Source organism: Cladosporium halotolerans (assembly GCF_011745625.1).
Source record: "Cladosporium halotolerans strain TM138-S3 chromosome Unknown Sca9, whole genome shotgun sequence".
NCBI lineage: Eukaryota > Fungi > Ascomycota > Dothideomycetes > Cladosporiales > Cladosporiaceae > Cladosporium > Cladosporium halotolerans.
This window is the reverse complement of record NW_027191460.1, coordinates 734,407-751,950: the sequence shown is the minus strand read 5'-3', so window position 1 is coordinate 751,950 and position 17,544 is coordinate 734,407. Positions and strand designations below refer to the sequence as shown.

The window sequence follows — 17,544 nt, the reverse complement described above, 5'->3', positions numbered from 1 at the left end:
GAGAAGTGAAGGAAATTGATGTCAATTTTTGGGGCGCAGACAGGGAGCCCTAGACGGTGACTTAAAATTTCTCACACTTTGAAATCAACCAAGCCCCTCTTACTCCATCCGTGCTGCTCCACAAGCCCCGCCTCCCTGTTCTTCTCATCATAAAGCTTCTTACTCAAGTACTTATACAAATGGACGTTGGCTCCATTGTATGCAATACTATGGTCCGAATCCGTGTAAACCCTCCAGTCCATCTTCTCTGGCGTAACACCATCACCCACAAGAAGATCGACCAGTGCCGCGGTGTGCTGGTAGTGCACATTGTCATCGCCGAGGCCGTGCTGGATCGAGAAGCCACCGGAGACGGTCTTGAAGCCGGTCGTATCGCGGATGGCGGTTGCTTCGTACCCCTCGGCGTTGGTGGCGGGCGTACGCATGTAGCGCTCGGTATACATGGAGTCGTAGAAGCGCCAGTCAGTGACCGGGGCGGTGATAAGGCCAAGCGTGAAAGGTCCGGCGTCGGAGCCTTGGGTTTCAAGAACTTTAGCGGTGAGAAACCCGCCGAAAGACCAGCCCCAAAGGGCGACGTGATCGGCGTCAATGTAGTCATGCTGAGAGATGAGGTAGTCGGCGGCCCAGATCTGATCTTTGGCTTCCAGAATGCCGAGCTGTTCGGTGACGGTGGCGCGGAACTCGCGGCCTTGGTAAGCGCCGCCGCGGTTGTCGATCGTGTACAGTATGTATTGAAGCTCCGGCTCGGCGGCCACATAGATGTTCCAGTTGGGAGTTGTGTAGGCTTTAGTCACGCGCTGTGAGTTCGGTCCACCATAAGGTGTGAAGATTACGGGGTATTTTTTGGAGGGATCAAAGTTCGGGGGATAGGTGACTTTGACGTTCAGCATGTATTCGGTGTCTGGGACCGGGCCGATCTGTGTCCATGTTGTGTTTGGAAGGTTGTAGTTCTGGATCCTGTCCACAAGCGCCTGGTTGGAGGTGACGGTGGAGATAGGAGTACTGCTGTTGACAGCATAAAGCTCCTGGTATGGGACATCCGGACCGCCGTAATTCAGCAGATAGTAGCCATTGTTGGAGGAGAAAGATGCTGACCACCAGCCTGCTTCGGAATCATCGACCAATGCCTTCTTCGCGAGCGTGGCAAAAGATACGCTGTAAAGATGGCTTTCGGTGCTGTGGCGCTCAGTGGAGGTGTAGTAGACCAGTTGGCGCTGGGTATCGATAGAAAGAATTGAACGTACTTCCCACTCACCGCTGGTAAGCGTGATGTTGTTGGAAGCGGGACCGTTGACGGGGAAGAGGTAAATGTGAGCCCAGCCAGAAGCATCGGATAGGTCGAGATAGTAAGTGGTGTTCGAGCCAGAATACGTGCTGTTACCACGCACTTGACCGACGTACTGAATGTTAAGAAGGTTCTCCAGCCAGCCGTCACTGCCGTCACGCTCACGGTGTACAGTAGTCGAAGCAGATGGCACAGACACAGTCACAAGCTTCTCCTGAGTCTGCACGCGGTTATAGGCACGGTAGATTAGACTTTCGTGCGTATCGGTGACCCAGGCCACCTCGCCAATGATCAATTCCTCGGGGGGAAAGGCGTCAGCAGATACGGGAGAGAGATCCATAGACTCCAAGTCCAGCAGAGTGAGTGACACGGTTGGGTTCGTGGTGCCCACCTTCGGGTATCGGATGTCCAGATTCTGGCTGTACTCGGGCGCAATGTCGGAGTCGTTCATGAAATACTGCACAGTGAAAGTGCCAACGCCAGTCTCATTGAAGCTAAGGAAGCTCAAGAAACGCGCGTCGGGTGAGAACCACAGTGTGTAGCGATCACCGAAGATTTCCTCTTCATAAACCCAGTCCGGAACACCGTGGAACATGTCTTCGCCACCATCGTTAGTGATTTGAGAGATCTCGCCAGTCGCTACGTCTTTTATGTAGAGGTTGTTGGCCCTCACGAAGGCGATGAGGTCGCCCGTGGGCGCAAACTGCGCGTATTGAATGTCGCCGTTCTGATCGTCGACGAGTGGTGTCTGCTCGCCAGATGCGACATCCAAGACGATATAGTTTGACCAGTATGAGTGTCTGTAATTTTGAGTGTAGTTCGTGGAGAACAGAACCTTCTCCTGATCAGACCGAATCCAGTACTCGTATACATCTTCGGGGATGAGGTCGGCGGCCACGAAAGTGTCATTCTCGCCCGTTGCGTAGTTCTCGAAGATCAGAGCTCCATCGTCTGCTTGATAGACCACCAGACCATCTTCTTCGTCGGGCAGCCAATCGACTGAGAGCGTGGACGCCCGGAACTGAGGGCTCACGACGGTGTTGTTGAAGGTGAGAGACTCATTGCCAGCGCCAGTGGGTGCTACTGGTCTGCGAGGAGGATCAATGGCGGTTGAGCTCCCAATCAATAATGAAGCCGCACAGGCTAGCGAAATGGCGGTCATGTTCACGAGGAGAGGGGCTCTCTGAGCTCGCCGAACTCACAGGACTGTCGGGGCGCACCCAGTGTTTATATATCACAAAGCAAGGGCGAAGCGAGCTCTTGTGCTTTCTCTGTTATCGCCAGAAAGCGCTTCTTGCACGTTCATTGCCTTGTACGGAAGATGTAACCTTCCCATTGAAGCTAGAGCGCCAATGTTATAGATGGAGAAGTCGTTCTTGGCTTGCCCTCGGCGGGGAGGATCCTGATTTGTACGACATGTCGTATCAGGGGATCAAATGCACGCCGTCCGAGGAGTCGGTGTCAGGCGTACAACAATTCCAATACAACTGTCCTACCCATCCATTTGAGGTGAGTATCCGTCACGTAGTGACCCGCTCGTCTGATCGAAGATGTACACCAAAGCCGACGACGGGAGCACGAGCACCATGCAGCCTGGTGAAGTGGAAGCCGGTGCTGTTGGAATTGCCATGTCACACAGTGGCCGGCAAGTATATTTGTCTTCGAGTGACTCCAGCTGCGACTTGAAGCAATAGTATGACTTTGAGCAAAGCATGGTGATTCCAAAAGGAACACTTCCCGCCAAATGCAACAAGAAGAGAGTTGCGACCTCAGGCACATCGCGGCTTCTCCAAGAAGAGACAAAGCCCGAAAGCCAAACACCGATCGCCAAGTCGTGTCTACACCACCAGGCGCATACACTTCCCATTCGAGTTCAACTCCTACCTTGCGGCCACGTTGACTGCTCTTATAAGAGGTAAAGAGTACACACAATTTCTTTCGCGCATTCTTCTCGTCCACCTCCCTCCTCCTGCCCCAGACTAGACTAACCCAGAGATCACATCCTCGTTGACCAGAGCGTCCGGGCTGAACACTTGCACACCACACTTCGGAGTGTCCTTCACATTTAGGACGAATTCGTCCGGGTTACAAGGAAGGTCAAACAGCAATCGTAAGAGAAGAGAAGGACGTCGATTTGGAGAACATGGCGGCCCAGCAAAAGGACCCCGAGCAGCTGGCTTTGGCCCGTACGCTCAACCACACCCCGACCGGCGAGCAATACGAGAGAATGATCTCGGGCATGCTGTAGGTACCAAGCAAAGAATAGCTGTCAGAATCGCCGCAGCGCTGACTCGTTGGCGTTCACAGCTATGACTCCTTCGTTCCCGAGCTCTCAAGCGTTCGTTTCAAGGCCCGCCGCTGGTGCCACGAGTACAACACCGTCTTTCCGGAAGACCCCCAGGCAACATTCGAGACCGTCGCGGCCGACCGCCATAAAAAGCTGCAGGAAATATTGGGCCACGTGGGAGAAGATGTGTTCGTGGAGCCGCCGTTCCGGGTAGACTACGGCTGCAACGTCAGCGTCGGAGACAGGTGAGGGCACGAATGATTTTGTTATAGCGCAGAATATCACTGACCAAGAGTCTGCGGCAGATTCTACGCAAACTTCAACCTGACGATCCTCGACTGTGGTATTGTAAAGATCGGCAAGACAGTAATGTTTGGTCCGAACGTGTCGATCATGGCAGCCACACACGAGACTGAAGTCCAAAGCCGACGCGAAAACATCGAGTACGCAAAGCCGGTCGTCATCGGCGATGACTGCTGGATTGGTGGCCATGTAGTCATTCTGCCCGGGGTGACGATCGGGCAGGGTTGCACCATTGCTGCCGGTGCTGTCGTCACCAAGGACATTCCCGCTTGGAGCGTCGCAATGGGCATGCCTGCCAGAGTGGTGAAAAAGGTCACCCCTGTTGAGCCTCAGAGTTGATGTGTGAGAACACAAGCCTTCTAACTCACTCGATGGCCGCAATGCATTGCGATAAGCCGTCGTGCGTACAACGATACGCTATTAATGCGGCAAATACATGACCATGTATGAATCCATCAAATGCTTGCGCTTCCAGTGATCATTCAAACAGTTCTTTATCACATTGAAAGACTTCGTAGCCATGTTCGACATCGCTCACTAATTAGTTTTCATTGCAATTTAGCAGACTCATCCGTCATTTATCTCACAATAACAGCCCAATCAGAGTGATCTGCGGGTGGCACTGCATTCGTACAATCAGTCAGGTCAGCAAATGCCCCAGTTCTAGCCAGCAGCTAACCGCTTTTAGCGAATTATCAATAATCACATCTCTTCAGCCCACTACGCCGTCAGCAACGCCTATTCTATGCTATGGAAGCACTTCACACGGTCTTGCACCGGCTTACGCATGCTAAGAAATCCGAACCACCCATCTGTCATGCGGGAGTCTGAGAGTGGCGCCGGACAGGGCGATGGAGATGTAGAAGCAGCCGTTAAAGACCGGCTCGGGGCAGCACAGATTGAGTCCCCCGAGCCCATCAAACAGAAAGTCGAATTCCATCGGCGGTCTGAAAGGACGAGGAGAACATCGTTGCACGGAAGCAGCAACAACCGCTCGTTGTCGCGAGATAGCTCGAGCTTCAACTCAAGCCTGCACGCTGGTGGCAGAGTCCCAAGCGACGCTGTTGTGTGGGATTGGGAGGCTCCAGGTCTTTCAGCGAACGTTGCTGGGTTCTCTGATCAATACGAGCTTCAGGGCGAGCTGCTGGATGAAACAAGCAAACAGAGTAAATTGACAGAGTTCAGCATCCCGGATCGCGTGGGCACCGCTGGCTTGGTGCCTACACCCCTAGCATCTGTGCTAGCTAGTAATTTGAAGCGCAGAGCCTCAACTGATCTAGGAGACGCGAGCCCGACTAGGAAAAAGCGGCCAAGTCTTGACATGGGCGAAGATTTGCTTTCGTCCCGACCTGGCGCTGCCGAAGACAAGACACAGCGCAACTCAATTGACGGTCGAGCGTTACCATTCGAGTCGTCTTCGCCATTGCCACTTCCCGCACGCAAAGTGTTTCCAATACAGATCGGCGACAAGCTTTTCAGGTTGTCGGGGGCGTCGATATCGTCAGATGGTATACTCACAGGCCTTTTCAGCCACCACCTTACAGAAACGCAGCTAAGACGTCTATAGCACCGTCCTACTTTTCGCAATTCTTCGAGAAGCAACTCAAGCAAGACGAGAATGCCGATAGTGTGCGGACGTTATACATCGATCGCGACCCTTCGACGTTCGAAGACATCTCCCTGCACCTCCAGGGCTACCACATCGAGCCGCGAGACGGAGCTCACTTCGTCAAGCTCTTCGCGGACGCGCAATTTTTCAGTCGTAAGGCACACTTTGCGCGTGCACTTCCTAAGGCGAAGTATGGGCTAATTTCCGCTCTAGTCCCCCGCCTGACATCCCAACTCTTCTCTTCCCCAATCTACATAACAATCGGCTCAACACCCTTCCAAATTCCCCGAGACCTCTTTTCTGGTCCTGGGAACTCGCCGAACTACTTCACACTAGGGTTTCAGATCTTCTTCACGAGTCCTTCAGATGTCTTTCCCGGTCTGACTCAGCGCTCTCTACTCCGTCCGCCTTCCATTCTCCCACCTAGCGTGCCTAATCGCTCTGCTGAAATCTTCGCCGACCTGCTGCATGCGCTCAAAGGATATACGCTAGAGGTGAGGAACGACGAGCATCGGGCAGCCCTGCTACGAGACGCTAGATACTACCACCTGAAAGGGCTTGAGCAGACTTTGATCCCGCATCGAATCAGCTACGACGCTATCAGGCAAAGGTCGGAGATACGCTTACGGCTGGAAGACGTTCGGCAGTCCGGCGTTTCGTTCGTCGGGGACGAAATCGACAATCCCGGGGACGTCATATCTGACGGCGAATCGGGGGCGCTTGGGCAGGTGTACTACTCACGGCCATACGTGGACGAGGAGGCCCATGTGTTGGTTTTGGAAATTCGCGAGGAAGACGGTGCGGTGTTACGGCCAGCGTCGCGAATACCAGGTCATGACGGGACGAAAGGAAAGATCCAATTCTTCGGACGGACGCTGGCGAGGATTACAGAATTGATCGATGCGATCAGGAGCAGACTGGACTTATCCCTCGACAACGACGTGCTTTGGTTGGACAGGAACAACCAATTGCCGGTGTCTGTGATTCCTGAGGCTAGCGTAGTGATTGATGGATCAAGAAGCACCACTGGGCTTTTTCAAGGAGTCGAAGATATCTGCGACAGTCTGAGGAAGAAGGACGTCGCTATGGGCTGTCTGGGGCCTGATCGAGAGTGGACCCTGAAAAGAAGTCAGTGGAGGCTGAGAACGGGAACCACGGGCGGCAATGGCGAAGCTACAACTGAGCTGTATCTCCAGGCTGTCAAGATCGAAGCTTTCACGTGCGAAAAGGCGAAGAATGATGAAAGTGGATTTTTGTAGAACACATAGAACTGGAACTCCAGGATGTCCGCGGTGATTCATCATCTAGGTGAACATTTGTGGCAACTAATGGCCGACTGAAGATCATTTTCAGAGATCCAGAGGTGATAGTATTATCGTGCTCTCAATAAAATTTCGAGATACTGTTGTAGGCGCGAAGAGGCCTCTTTGCCTTAGTCAGGCTTACGCCACTTTCCTCGATGGCTTATATAAATAGACTCTGGCTGTGAAAGCCATTGGATGTACGACGGCACAAACCTTCAGGTTGTGAAGCTTGGCGGTTAATGAATGAATTCTACGATGTCTGTCTACAGTACAGGTTGCGGTGGAGATGAAAAAGACGGACCTACGGACATGAGCGGAGCAGATCGATCGCCAAGTGGTGGCGGGCGGCTCCGAGAACCCTGAGAAAGAAGGGGCGCGCCGGCGTGGTTTGATGTTTGATGATCCGCCAGAAAGTCTCGCCACCCAAAACTGATCCGCTGAACGCCGAGATTGGACGTTGCCTGCTCTTCCACTCGCACCTTCACTCCTTTTTTGCGCTCTGCACGCTCCCTGTCGCTCGCCATCCTGTGTTGTACTGCCTAACACTCTCCGCGGACTAGTCAGTCGCCTGATCGATTCGCATCATCCCGCAACTAGTACCGCCCGCAGCCCCTCCTTGTACGCGACAATGCCAGGCAGAACCCTCCCAACCCTTCCCACGGCTGAGGTGGCCTCGCACAACACCGCTAAGTCCTGCTACGTGACTGTTGGCACGAAGGTCTACGACATCACACCCTTTCTGGACGACCACCCTGGCGGCGCGGACCTCGTCCTCGAGTATGCTGGCAAGGATGTTAAGGAGATCATGGAAGACGAGGTGTCGCACGCGCACAGCGAGAGCGCATGGGAGATCCTGGACGACCATTTAATCGGCTTTGTAGCCACCGAGGAGGTGATGGATGGCGTCAAGGAGAGCACAGATCCGTTCTCCATCGTCCCCATGGAGCCGAACCAGAAGGGCTTGAAGGAGCTCGAGCGCCTGGGCAAAGACAGCGACGTTAAGGCGAGGGCAAAGGTCGAGGTTGGGCAGGACGAGGAGGGGAGGCCTGTGTATGAGAGCACAGGCATGAGCAACGAGGAGGATTTGAGCAAGGAGACGGACACGAAGGCGGATTACAAGAAGCACAAGTTCCTCGACCTCGACAGGCCTCTCTTAATGCAGGTCTGGAATGGCGGCTTCAGCAAGGAGTTTTACTTGCAGCAGGTCCACCGTCCGCGACACTACAAGGGTGGTGAGAGTGCGCCTCTGTTCGGCAACTTTCTCGAGCCGCTCTCTAAGACTCCCTGGTACGTCGTGCCCGCTTTCTGGCTCCCACCCGTCGTCTACGGCACGTACCTCGCGGCGCAGCATTTCGGCAATCCGCTGGTCACAGCCGCGTATTGGATCGTCGGCCTCTGCATCTGGACCATCGTCGAGTACGGCATGCACAGGTGTCTGTTCCACGTCGACCACTACCTGCCCGACAACCGCGCCGCGCTAACTCTTCACTTCCTCCTTCACGGCATTCACCACTACCTTCCCATGGACCGCCTGCGCCTCGTCATGCCCCCGACGCTGTTCCTCGTGCTTGCGACGCCCTTCTGGAAGCTCGCGCACACCGTCTTCTTCTACAACTGGTACGCCGCAGTGGCGGTCTACTGCGGTGGCATCTTCGGCTACATCTGCTACGACTGCACCCACTACTTCCTGCACCACAAGAGGTATGTACACCTTGTTCCTGCGCAGTGTCAATCTGAATTATTTGACTGACTTTTCATTTTAGCCTCCCCGCTTACTACCGCGAGCTCAAGAAGTACCACCTCCAGCACCACTTTGCGGATTACGAGAACGGCTTTGGTGTCACCAGCCGCTTCTGGGACCGTGTCTTCGGCACCGAGCTGCCGCCCCCGCCGCAGCCGAAGGTTCTCAAGACGACCTAGATGTGTCGCAATCGCGATTCAAGGAAAATACTGTGAAGCATTTTTAGATGCGACATGGCTTGGCGTTCATTGGGATGGTGTTTTGTGTACACACGACTTCCGCGGGTAACCGTACAGATATGGCTATGTGTTCAGACCTTGGTTTTGGATATTCTGGAGGTTATGGCATTCTCCACTACCATGGCAAACTATTATAATGTAATGATATGAGAGAGCATGATACGAAGTATATTCTTCAATCCAAGCCAGCGGGAAACGCTGTGCTGACTTGTTCCCGAATTACCCAACCAAATGGTACTCACCAACCCCTTGTAAACCGAATGAAGCAATTTCCGCCCTTCTCTACGGCGTGGGTCTGAACTCAAATGGCATGCCGCTAACCTCCTCAATCTTCTTCACGCTGTCCACGTAACCCGGATGCTTCTCCAGTCTCCCGATAAAAGCCTTAAGCTTAGGGTACTTGCCTGCGTCGACGCGCGAGCCAGCGGCAATGAGGGGGAACGACATCAGAATGTCGGCAGCAGTCAACTCGGCACCGCAGAGGAACTCGCCATTGTCAGGCGAAGAAGCAAGCTGCGACTCCAGGAAAGAAAAGTGCGTGGCGTAGTTGTCGAGCAGGTAGAGGCTATCGACTTTGTCGGCGATGCCGCGGGTGACGGGCTTGATGAAGAAGGGGACGGGGGAGTTGCGGATGTCTTTCAAGAATGGTCAGCCTTCGACTCGTCTGAAGTGGTCACGGGAACTCGTCACGTACTGTCCATGAACATGGCAATCATGAGCAAAGACATCAAGCTGCCCTCGGCATAGTGCATGTAAAACCTGTACCGCAGCCACTGCTCCGTCTCGCCGCCGACCTTGCCTTCGAGACCATCCCGGTAGCGCTTGGGAACGAGGTGCTGGGCGAAGTGGTCACACAGATACTCGAAGATGACAGCACTCTCGGCGATGGCGAGCGGCTTGTCAAGGGTCGGGGCCGTGACGGTGATAGCGGGCGATTTGCCCAGAGGGTGCACGGCTTTGAGCTCAGGCGGAGCGAGCTTGTTGGACTGGCGCTTGTAGACTGTGATGTCGTAGTCTACGCTCTTGGAGCATTCTTCAAGCAGCCAGACGACACGCTGGGAGCGAGACTTTTCAAGCCTACCGTCGACGAGATGTTAGATTATTGGTGTGTTCTGATAAGTGGGGATCTGGTGTGTTTCTGGAGACTGGGCGGTTGGCGCCTTATTTCTGAGGGAGGTCCATCGAATGCAGTAGTGAACACTGCAATCGTGGCGCCGTCTCTCCATCTTGTCTGCGCACACATAGGAGACAATGTCTCTAAATCAAGCATGGAGAACTGACCAGTGGAGGGTGACCTTCGGCTTCTGCTCTTGTGTTTCCGCCATTTTGCAGGGAATGTCGATGTGATACTACGGATTCTAAGATTGCGGACCACAGAACGCGACGGCACGCTTATCAACTGAAGACGATGTCACTACGGCCGCAAGGCTCCTCGGGTTCCCAGTCTTCCGGAGCTGGCTGCGCAATGGATTGTCCCTCTTCGTCCAAACGTCCGGCGGGCACCGAGGCACCGGCCGACCTTCCCTCGGCCACTCCCGCTCGAGACCGCCGCTCCCTGCGCGACGTCAACAGCTATGTCGCGAGGCAGGCCTTGAGAAAGCACCAAATACACTTCACACACCGCAGATATGAGGCCTACGCTCGCAAAGATGGCCGGTGGCAACGGTACGGAGGCCTGGGACATATGCGCGCGCTCGCCTGGAAGCTGACAATGCCTGCAGCCGTCAACCTTGACCCGGCGCTTGTTCGCTATGCGAGTACGTTCCCCCAACCCGGATCCGAGAATACCAATGGATGAAGCGACCTCTTGTTCGAAAGCGGCAGAGTTGTCGGACGAGTTGCGCAAGAGCTATGGGACATTGGACGCGACGAGCGGCTTGGAGTGGTGGAATTTGCGCTGATGACCCTCGCCAGACATGTACGTCAAGAGGCACGAGTACTTCCGCTGGACGCCGCGCACTGCTTGGATCTCCTTCGCCTACGTGATCGCCGTTCCTTCGGCCTTCCTCTACATGGCCTACAAGACTGAGGTATGAGCTCCCGTTTTATGGTCCCAGGGCCCGGAGAAGCCAGTGCGCTCAGCATACAAGAGCGCGACTGGTGCGATGTGGACTCTTCCCAGCTGCGAGAAAATACTGCTGTGTAAAAAAGACCGTATGCTAAGACGACATTGCAGGGCAAGTGGAACCTCCGCGGCAAGCTGCGTGGCGACACCATCGCGGAGTTTTAAGCACTATCGCATCGGATTGATGGCTCGGTAGAAGTGAGATTACGGCGTTGAGGGGCGAACTGCTTTGATCATGGCAAATTGCAACTGCAAGTGCAGCGCTGCATGCCCGTGTACATACCTTTTGAATGAGCAGCAAATCTGGCATCACGTGACTCGTGTCCAGCTGAATTGACCCAGCCGACAACCTTGAAGGATCCAGTTCGCGGCTAGTACTTTTGGGTGCTACAGACTGTCAAGACGCTGTTTACCTGGCAGCAAACGTGTTCTGAAAGTAGGGTACATTGTTGCGAAACTCTTCAGCCTTGCGAGGTGCGAGGCCGCGATGCCGCAACTCAATCACAAGCCGGGGCTCACGCCTCGGCACGGTCTCCGCGCGCGACTTGTGACTGGCAGTAAATGGCTCTCAGGAGATTCACTCGCTGTCACATGCGTGCAGGTGCTTGGTGGAAGCAGGTGCTGCGACGGGGGCCTGCGACACTTCAGTCACCATCGATGCTCGTTCTTGACCGCCGCTTGGCGCCCGCTGACACTCCAAGGCTCCTTCCTTCCCTCACCAGTCGGCGTCAGCTCCACAATTGATCGCAAGCCAAAGCCACAGGCTGTCATCCCCCTTCTGCAAATCGATCATTGCATTGCATTGCAAAAGCATCTCACTCCTTGATCTTGCGATACTTCCCTAACCTGCAAGAGTCACTGCTCTCGCGATCTGCGCCGCGGAGTAGTGACGCCGACAAAAAGCGCCCGCACGCAACCACTTCTACTTGGGATTATCACGTTGCATACGGCGAGCTTGAGAGGCCACTATCAAGCCGACCGTTCACTAAGATTCAGCAGAGAAACACATCATTACGTCTCTGCATACGGCGAGCTTGAGAAGCCACTATCAAGCCGACCGTTCACTAAGGTTCAGCAGAGAAACACATCATTACGTCTCAGCACTTTCTTGAGCTGTGCACCGTACCCCGTTTTCGGCAATCTGCACCATGGCGGAAGGGTACAACCCATTGTCTTTCCTGCCAACGACGGAAGCCAATCTTGCCACAAACAATGAAGGTCTCACAGTCAATCCCACGAATGGAACGGATCGAGCTCCGCGAAGGCTCTCTAACAGAGCGCTCGAGCCCAATGCGACTCTCAACCCTCGTGCGGCGGCTTTCGTGCCACATGGCCGGAACGCACGTCCAATCCATCTGAACACCCTTCGCGACCTGAGAGCTCTGATGCACACCGGGTCCGACGATGTACCGCTGCACTCTGTCACCCTATTCGAGGCGAAGGTTGTTGGATCAGTTGCACCTACAGTGGAAGTCAGATATCTCCCCCTCGCAAAGGCCGGACATAATTGCGCCTCTCCGGTTGACGCGATTGATGTGCTTCCGAAGACGAAAACACATGTTGCGGCGGCGAGATCGCATAGAAATGTTTCTACTAAACCATCGACCCAGCAACAATCGTCACCAATCGACCCCATCAATCAAGAAAGCAATAACCCGCATACATCGGTACCCGTCTCCTGGCCAATGGACACAGTCCCTGTTGAGCTGTTTGGCATGATCACCGACTATTTGACCTGCCGCGACATCAGAAATATGAGACTGGCATGCAGTGAATTCGATAAGAAGATTTCGAACACATTGTTCAAGGAGGTCGTTGTACCGTTCACCTCGGAGCTCTATGATATGGTCGAAGAGGACATGTCAGCACGCATGGGCGGCCTTCGTATGGATCACAAGCTCCCGCCCAGTGAGCTCATAAATCATCGAACAACGGGTCAACCGAATCATGGCCTGCGGGTGTTCAAGAGCTTCGGGCCTCACATGAGGAGATTTGGTATCCGATTCGACGTTAACGAAGCCGACCTGACGGTAGCTCCCACGAAGCCTAGCTTTAATAGAGTTCAGGCCTACCACGGGGTATATGAGTGGCCGCCACCAGGCTACTCTCGATTCCACCGCTTGGCAAATCTTGAAGAGTCTGCCGATGAGACACCGCGGATGACAGCAGCGTTATCATCACTCGACAATGTGAAAGAAGTTGGCCTGTCAATGTACAACGGCCTTGGCTATCTTTTGGGCCCCGACCGCTCGCATCATGGGATAATTCATAATCGACCTTCAAGTCTTTTCGAAACGGAGGAATCTGAGCAGCGTGCTCACTCGAGAGACGCGGAGGACTTCTGGTCGTGCCTGGAGGAATCTCACCGGAGTTTGAGTGCGGCATCTCCAATGGAAAATGAACTTTTGGCCATTTGTCCATTGCAGATCGAGGACCTGCCTACAATCGCGGGTATTCATTACGACGACACTAGCGTGTGGCCTCAGCTCAAAGCCAGCAGCACTCTAGGGTCCCGGATTCCTGTACCATGCGTCGGTGTACTTTACACCACGAGCGACCCACGAGAGGACAAGGTCCCTGTGTCACCCTTCAATTTGACGGATCTGCAGAATCAATGGATTCTCGAAACTAACTGGGCTCAGGACGCATTCCTGGACACGTACATCCTCGCCTTGAGCGACAATCCGCAAATTTTCCATCAGGTCAAAAAGCTAAACATAACGAAAATCTCGAGCGGATTGCTACCTAAGCTCGACAGTCCTGGACTCTGGAAAGCTCTCCCGCAACTCTCAGACGTGACATTACTCGTCAGCCCGGACTGGCGAACAATCGGGAAGGATGGGGCCGGCCTCGCTGCAACGTCACCGCAACCACCTTCGAGCGCCATCGCAATCTACCACGCCATCCTTCATCGTATTGCGGTCAATGAATGTGTCAGCCAACTAAGACTTGGCTTCACGGATGGTGGTGAGCACGCTCAAGGCATCTTCGCCCGCAACGCAAACCTCATGCCCGCCCCTCTCGCCTCTCTCGACGACCTCTTTGCATCCCTAATATCGCCCCTCTCGTTCCCGCACGTGCAGACTCTCACGCTCACCAACTGCTATCTCACTCCGTCGGCCCTCCTCTCCCTTGCCCACTCCCGCCCTGTCACTGGCACCTTAATCCTCGACTCGGTCTCCCTCACCGCCCACCCATTCCCTCGCTCCGAGCGCTTAGACGCATACGTCTACTCCGATCCGGACAGACAGGAGCTGTTCCGCGAAGGCTCCTGGCCAGCAGTGATTCAATCTCTCAGCAATCAGCAAACGGTGCGCTATGAATCCTGTGGCTACGCTGTGTTGCCTCATAGACACCCCTGGGACCAATCGCGCATCGATCAAGGGTTCGGGATGGTCCGGCAGCCGGAGCGAGATGGTCTCGGACTTGCGGATTGGTTTCGCGCGAGAGCTTCGGTGCTTAAGCCACACATGATGATCAGTAGGGATGAGTATCTTGGGCGAATCGTGCCCTGGTTGGAAGGCAGGGAGAGTGCTGCTCTGCGAGCCTTCGGGATGATGGTTGGGCCGGTGGGTGTTGCGATGGAAGCGGAGTTTGACGGGCAACCGGCGAGTGGCAATGGCAGGTTTTGGGGAACTGTGGAGGTGCGTGTTGGTGATGCGGAAGCGGACGATGGATAGCAGCGACCTTGCGACATGCGTTGAGCATCGGCATCGGTTGAGCATCGGCATGCGTGTTCAGAAGGACGTGACTTTCTTCCCCCATACTATGACTTCAGAACAAAGAGACATCAACTCAGCACATCATGTTCCCGTTCTCTTCTCTTTATCTTTATCACCACCCTTCCCATCAACAACCCTCCAGGCCCCAACACCAACCTCCTCCATCCTAGCCCCACCATCATCAAACCACGTAGTTCCCAGCGAAGACCCCTCGGCGCCACTTACAATCCCACTCCCTTTTTTCGGCTTAGAAGGCTTCCGCTGCAGATGAACACTCGCCTGCTTCCTCAACTTACCCCCCAGCACGAGCCCCGGCCCCGGCGACGGCGTCTCGACCCTCGGATCCAACCACTGCACTTTGCCATGGCTGATGCTCGCTTTCCGCGTGACGCCCGTGCGCGGGACGAGGTCGTCGAGGTCGCGGGGCTCGGTCTCGACTTTCGTCATGGCGGGGGGTTTGAGAGGCCAGTTGGCCGAGTCTGGTGAGCGGGGAGGTGGGGATGCAGGCATGCTGATGCCGGAGTCGGAGTGCTGATGTTTGCTCTCCTCGTCTTCTTTCAGCGGGAAAGGTTTGCTGATGGAGTGGTTGGCATTGGACAGGCTGGTCAAGGAATCGGAGCGATTGGACTCGATCGTCCTGCGCGCCGCGTCGGTGAAACATGTGAAAAGCGGGCGCAGAGTCGCGAGGGAAGCGGCGGTGATGCACAAGCCTGCTTCGACGATCGACCAGATGGTGATGTTGACGCCGGCGGAGAAGAAGTCGGTGGAGTAGGTCAGGCCGTGGATGTAGACGAGGCGGACGACGGAGACGGCGCTGCCGGTGCAGCCGAGGAGGATCATCGCGAGAGCGGAGACTTTGGCTGGGAAAGGCATGGCGGCGCGGCGGAGGAGGGTGACGGGGAGGATCGCGAGGATGAAATCCGAAGTGGCGTTGATGATGCCGGCGGTGATGTTGATCGCGAAGCGGGTCTCGGGAGTGCTGTTGCATTTATTTTGCAGGGCGCGGGAAAGGAAGGTGGATGGCGTGCCGCATTCGAAGAGGACGGCGAAGAAGTAATATGTGCCGAATATCGCGGCGATGCCTACAGTGACATAGACTGTGATTTTCTGCCAGCGTGCGACTGCAATGCGGAGATAGAAGATGCCAAGAGAGATCTTGAGAATAACCATCGTTGCGGCGTAGAGGGAGAAGGTGGCTAGGATGTACTTCGTGCGGTCAGCAATTGGTTCATGCTCGTGGCATCAAGTGAGGTGTACGACTGAAAGTTGGGCTTGGTATTATTCAAGATGGTGTCCAAGCAGCCACAACATTAGTATCAGTGCAGGCAAAAAGAAGCGAACTTACTGAAGCGACCTTCGACACAAAAGCGTAGTCATCCAAGGCCAAGTCCGGATTCCCAAATCCCCAAGATACAAGTAGTAGGTTGAAGCCAGCATAGAGAGTGTACGCCATCTGTGTCTCGTTAACGAAGATCAAACCGAGCGTCGGGGATGGGAGCAAAATACCACTGCCAGCAGCATGACTGCATCATCCCAACCGTAATTTCGAATCATGAATGCCCGCACCCATGTCCGCGCAAGTACCGATATCCAAGCGATGGCAAGAAAAGCCACTGTGACGGCGGTGATGTGGGTTCCGCGTTGGCGCGCCGCCTCGACGTCGCTCGTCGGTGCGGCCATCGCAAAGGGAAGGTGTCGACAACCGGGTCGACGATCCAGGAAACCAGAGGTGCTGGTGACCAGCCAAGTAGCGAAAGAGATAAAGAGGGAGAGTGCTGTTACGCCAACAAAGGCTCCAGTGGCGGAGGTCAACTCGCAGAGTCAACAGTCTCGCCTAAAGTGTTCAAACCACGGTCCCAGACCGTCACGAGTCGGAGGCAGTCACCCAAACACAAGGAACGAAGTCAAGCGGACGTGACGTGAAGAAAGGTCTTTCCGACCGACTCCCTGGGACCGACTGATGAAGAGATCAGGCGTGCCAGCGCCAGCCTCGGCGGTCGACGACGACCGCCATGTTATTCCGTTGCATGAAACCCTACTGACCTACCATCTATGGTGCGGATGAGATGCATTGGCAATGTCGATCATTCGCATATGTAGGGCATGTAGCGTGGCGGCGGGGCCCACCTTTTAGGGCTCCCGAGTCGATCTTGACCTGGGCCGGGTATAGAAGAGGTACTAATGCCGCTGCTAGAGTTCTGTGAAGACACATGTGAAGAAGAGCAGGTCGTAACTATTTGCTGGGACGGAGGAACGTCTCCGTCGTTCACGGTACTACCAGCAGTTCGTTACCAATTGATCCCAGAACCATGCCGTATGTTCACGACGTTGTCATTCAACCAGTCTCTAAGCGCCCAGACTGTGTCGCCCGCGCGACACGGCAGGATGGCTGCAAGGAATCTGCAGATCTTTAATCAATTTGTTGGAGTGATTGTCAAATAGCGGCTGCTTACTTCCGTGGTGCGACGTCTTGAGCCGCGTGGCGTTTGTCCCTCGATAACAGTGCGCAATCCCCACTGACCAGTGACGGAGGCTAGTTTAATCGAGAGATGGCGCGAGGATCGTGAGAAGCAGGGACTCCTTTCACGATGCGGAAGATGTCACAGCAAGGCCAGGAAGGAGCCGTAGGCCTGAGCTCGTTGAGGTCTGGGCTAAGTGCTCGACTTATGCAAGGCATCCTGGCCTGCCCTGCCCTGCCGCCGTAGACATCATACCGACGTGCCGCCCTCAATTTGCGGAAGGATGCGGCTAAATGGATCAAGGAAATGATTTGATGGCTCTTGTGTAGCGAAGGATCTCCTAATGCAGCCATACACTGATGGAGTGCATGCATTCGGCAGTCCGAGGCCACGAGACGAGCGAAGACGCAGCACCAAGCAGCGCTGCATCAAGACGCACAATTCAAGCGACCATCCCGCGTGTGGATCGGGCGTCGAAAATAAGAAAAAGTCGCGTGTCACTAACATAGAGCGGAGCAGGTGGCGCATGT

The 17,544-nt window shown here is 54.8% G+C and overlaps 8 protein-coding genes across 8 annotated transcripts; 5 read left to right on the top strand and 3 right to left on the bottom strand.

Moving 5' to 3' along the window:
• Nucleotides 1–71: 71 nt before the first annotated feature.
• Nucleotides 72–2,447, bottom strand: WHR41_03711 (uncharacterized protein; the record flags this gene model as incomplete). Its single annotated transcript, XM_069372317.1, has 1 exon — nt 72–2,447. One exon carries the CDS (start codon nt 2,445–2,447, stop codon nt 72–74), a length of 2,376 nt encoding a protein of 791 aa, XP_069230916.1.
• A 719-nt stretch (nt 2,448–3,166) lies between these two features.
• Nucleotides 3,167–4,469, top strand: WHR41_03710 (uncharacterized protein). Its single transcript, XM_069372316.1, has 3 exons — nt 3,167–3,529; nt 3,593–3,817; nt 3,878–4,469. Exons 1-3 carry the CDS (start codon nt 3,429–3,431, stop codon nt 4,212–4,214), a joined length of 663 nt encoding a protein of 220 aa, XP_069230917.1. The 5' UTR covers nt 3,167–3,428; the 3' UTR covers nt 4,215–4,469.
• Nucleotides 4,470–4,563: 94 nt separating this feature from the next.
• Nucleotides 4,564–6,743, top strand: WHR41_03709 (uncharacterized protein; the record flags this gene model as incomplete). The annotated part of the gene is made up of 3 exons (XM_069372315.1): nt 4,564–5,383; nt 5,443–5,637; nt 5,698–6,743. The coding sequence occupies exons 1-3, from the start codon at nt 4,621–4,623 to the stop codon at nt 6,741–6,743; spliced, it is 2,004 nt and encodes a 667-aa protein (XP_069230782.1). The 5' UTR covers nt 4,564–4,620.
• Nucleotides 6,744–7,209: 466 nt separating this feature from the next.
• On the top strand, nt 7,210–8,987 carry WHR41_03708 (uncharacterized protein). Its single transcript, XM_069372314.1, has 2 exons — nt 7,210–8,489; nt 8,552–8,987. The coding sequence occupies exons 1-2, from the start codon at nt 7,417–7,419 to the stop codon at nt 8,706–8,708; spliced, it is 1,230 nt and encodes a 409-aa protein (XP_069230781.1). The 5' UTR covers nt 7,210–7,416; the 3' UTR covers nt 8,709–8,987.
• WHR41_03707 (uncharacterized protein) lies at nt 8,847–10,210 on the bottom strand. Its single transcript, XM_069372313.1, has 3 exons — nt 10,050–10,210; nt 9,463–9,845; nt 8,847–9,403 (listed from the first exon to the last, which is right to left on the bottom strand). Exons 1-3 carry the CDS (start codon nt 10,091–10,093, stop codon nt 9,051–9,053), a joined length of 780 nt encoding a protein of 259 aa, XP_069230790.1. The 5' UTR covers nt 10,094–10,210; the 3' UTR covers nt 8,847–9,050.
• Nucleotides 10,211–10,350: 140 nt separating this feature from the next.
• WHR41_03706 (uncharacterized protein) lies at nt 10,351–11,175 on the top strand. The gene is made up of 4 exons (XM_069372312.1): nt 10,351–10,433; nt 10,490–10,525; nt 10,683–10,798; nt 10,945–11,175. The coding sequence occupies exons 1-4, from the start codon at nt 10,397–10,399 to the stop codon at nt 10,996–10,998; spliced, it is 243 nt and encodes an 80-aa protein (XP_069230789.1). The 5' UTR covers nt 10,351–10,396; the 3' UTR covers nt 10,999–11,175.
• An 806-nt stretch (nt 11,176–11,981) lies between these two features.
• WHR41_03705 (uncharacterized protein) lies at nt 11,982–14,513 on the top strand (the record flags this gene model as incomplete). Its single annotated transcript, XM_069372311.1, has 1 exon — nt 11,982–14,513. The coding sequence occupies one exon, from the start codon at nt 11,982–11,984 to the stop codon at nt 14,511–14,513; it is 2,532 nt and encodes an 843-aa protein (XP_069230788.1).
• Nucleotides 14,514–14,636: 123 nt separating this feature from the next.
• WHR41_03704 (uncharacterized protein) lies at nt 14,637–17,488 on the bottom strand (the record flags this gene model as incomplete). The annotated part of the gene is made up of 4 exons (XM_069372310.1): nt 17,009–17,488; nt 16,062–16,955; nt 15,901–16,008; nt 14,637–15,761 (listed from the first exon to the last, which is right to left on the bottom strand). Exons 2-4 carry the CDS (start codon nt 16,233–16,235, stop codon nt 14,637–14,639), a joined length of 1,407 nt encoding a protein of 468 aa, XP_069230787.1. The 5' UTR covers nt 16,236–16,955; nt 17,009–17,488.
• Between the last annotated feature and the right edge of the window lie 56 nt (nt 17,489–17,544).

What these genes read in the sequence shown, in the direction of transcription:
- WHR41_03706 (XM_069372312.1), top strand. Translation starts at nt 10,397, where the DNA reads ATGAGGCCTACGCTCGCAAAGATGGCCGGTGGCAACG. An exon ending in AAAGATGGCCGGTGGCAACG is followed by an intron (nt 10,434 to 10,489) that starts GTACGGAGGCCT and finishes CAATGCCTGCAG; the next exon opens with CCGTCAACCTTGACCCGGCG. An exon ending in GGCGCTTGTTCGCTATGCGA is followed by an intron (nt 10,526 to 10,682) that starts GTACGTTCCCCC and finishes GACCCTCGCCAG; the next exon opens with ACATGTACGTCAAGAGGCAC.
- WHR41_03708 (XM_069372314.1), top strand. Translation starts at nt 7,417, where the DNA reads ATGCCAGGCAGAACCCTCCCAACCCTTCCCACGGCTGAGGTGGCCTCG. An exon ending in TACTTCCTGCACCACAAGAG is followed by an intron (nt 8,490 to 8,551) that starts GTATGTACACCT and finishes TTTTCATTTTAG; the next exon opens with CCTCCCCGCTTACTACCGCG.
- WHR41_03710 (XM_069372316.1), top strand. Translation starts at nt 3,429, where the DNA reads ATGGCGGCCCAGCAAAAGGACCCCGAGCAGCTGGCTTTGGCCCGTACG. An exon ending in AGAATGATCTCGGGCATGCT is followed by an intron (nt 3,530 to 3,592) that starts GTAGGTACCAAG and finishes TGGCGTTCACAG; the next exon opens with CTATGACTCCTTCGTTCCCG. An exon ending in AACGTCAGCGTCGGAGACAG is followed by an intron (nt 3,818 to 3,877) that starts GTGAGGGCACGA and finishes AGTCTGCGGCAG; the next exon opens with ATTCTACGCAAACTTCAACC.
- WHR41_03707 (XM_069372313.1), bottom strand. Translation starts at nt 10,093, where the DNA reads ATGGCGGAAACACAAGAGCAGAAGCCGAAGGTCACCCTCCACTG. An exon ending in CCGAAGGTCACCCTCCACTG is followed by an intron (nt 9,846 to 10,049) that starts GTCAGTTCTCCA and finishes CGTCGACGGTAG; the next exon opens with GCTTGAAAAGTCTCGCTCCC. An exon ending in GATTGCCATGTTCATGGACA is followed by an intron (nt 9,404 to 9,462) that starts GTACGTGACGAG and finishes CATTCTTGAAAG; the next exon opens with ACATCCGCAACTCCCCCGTC.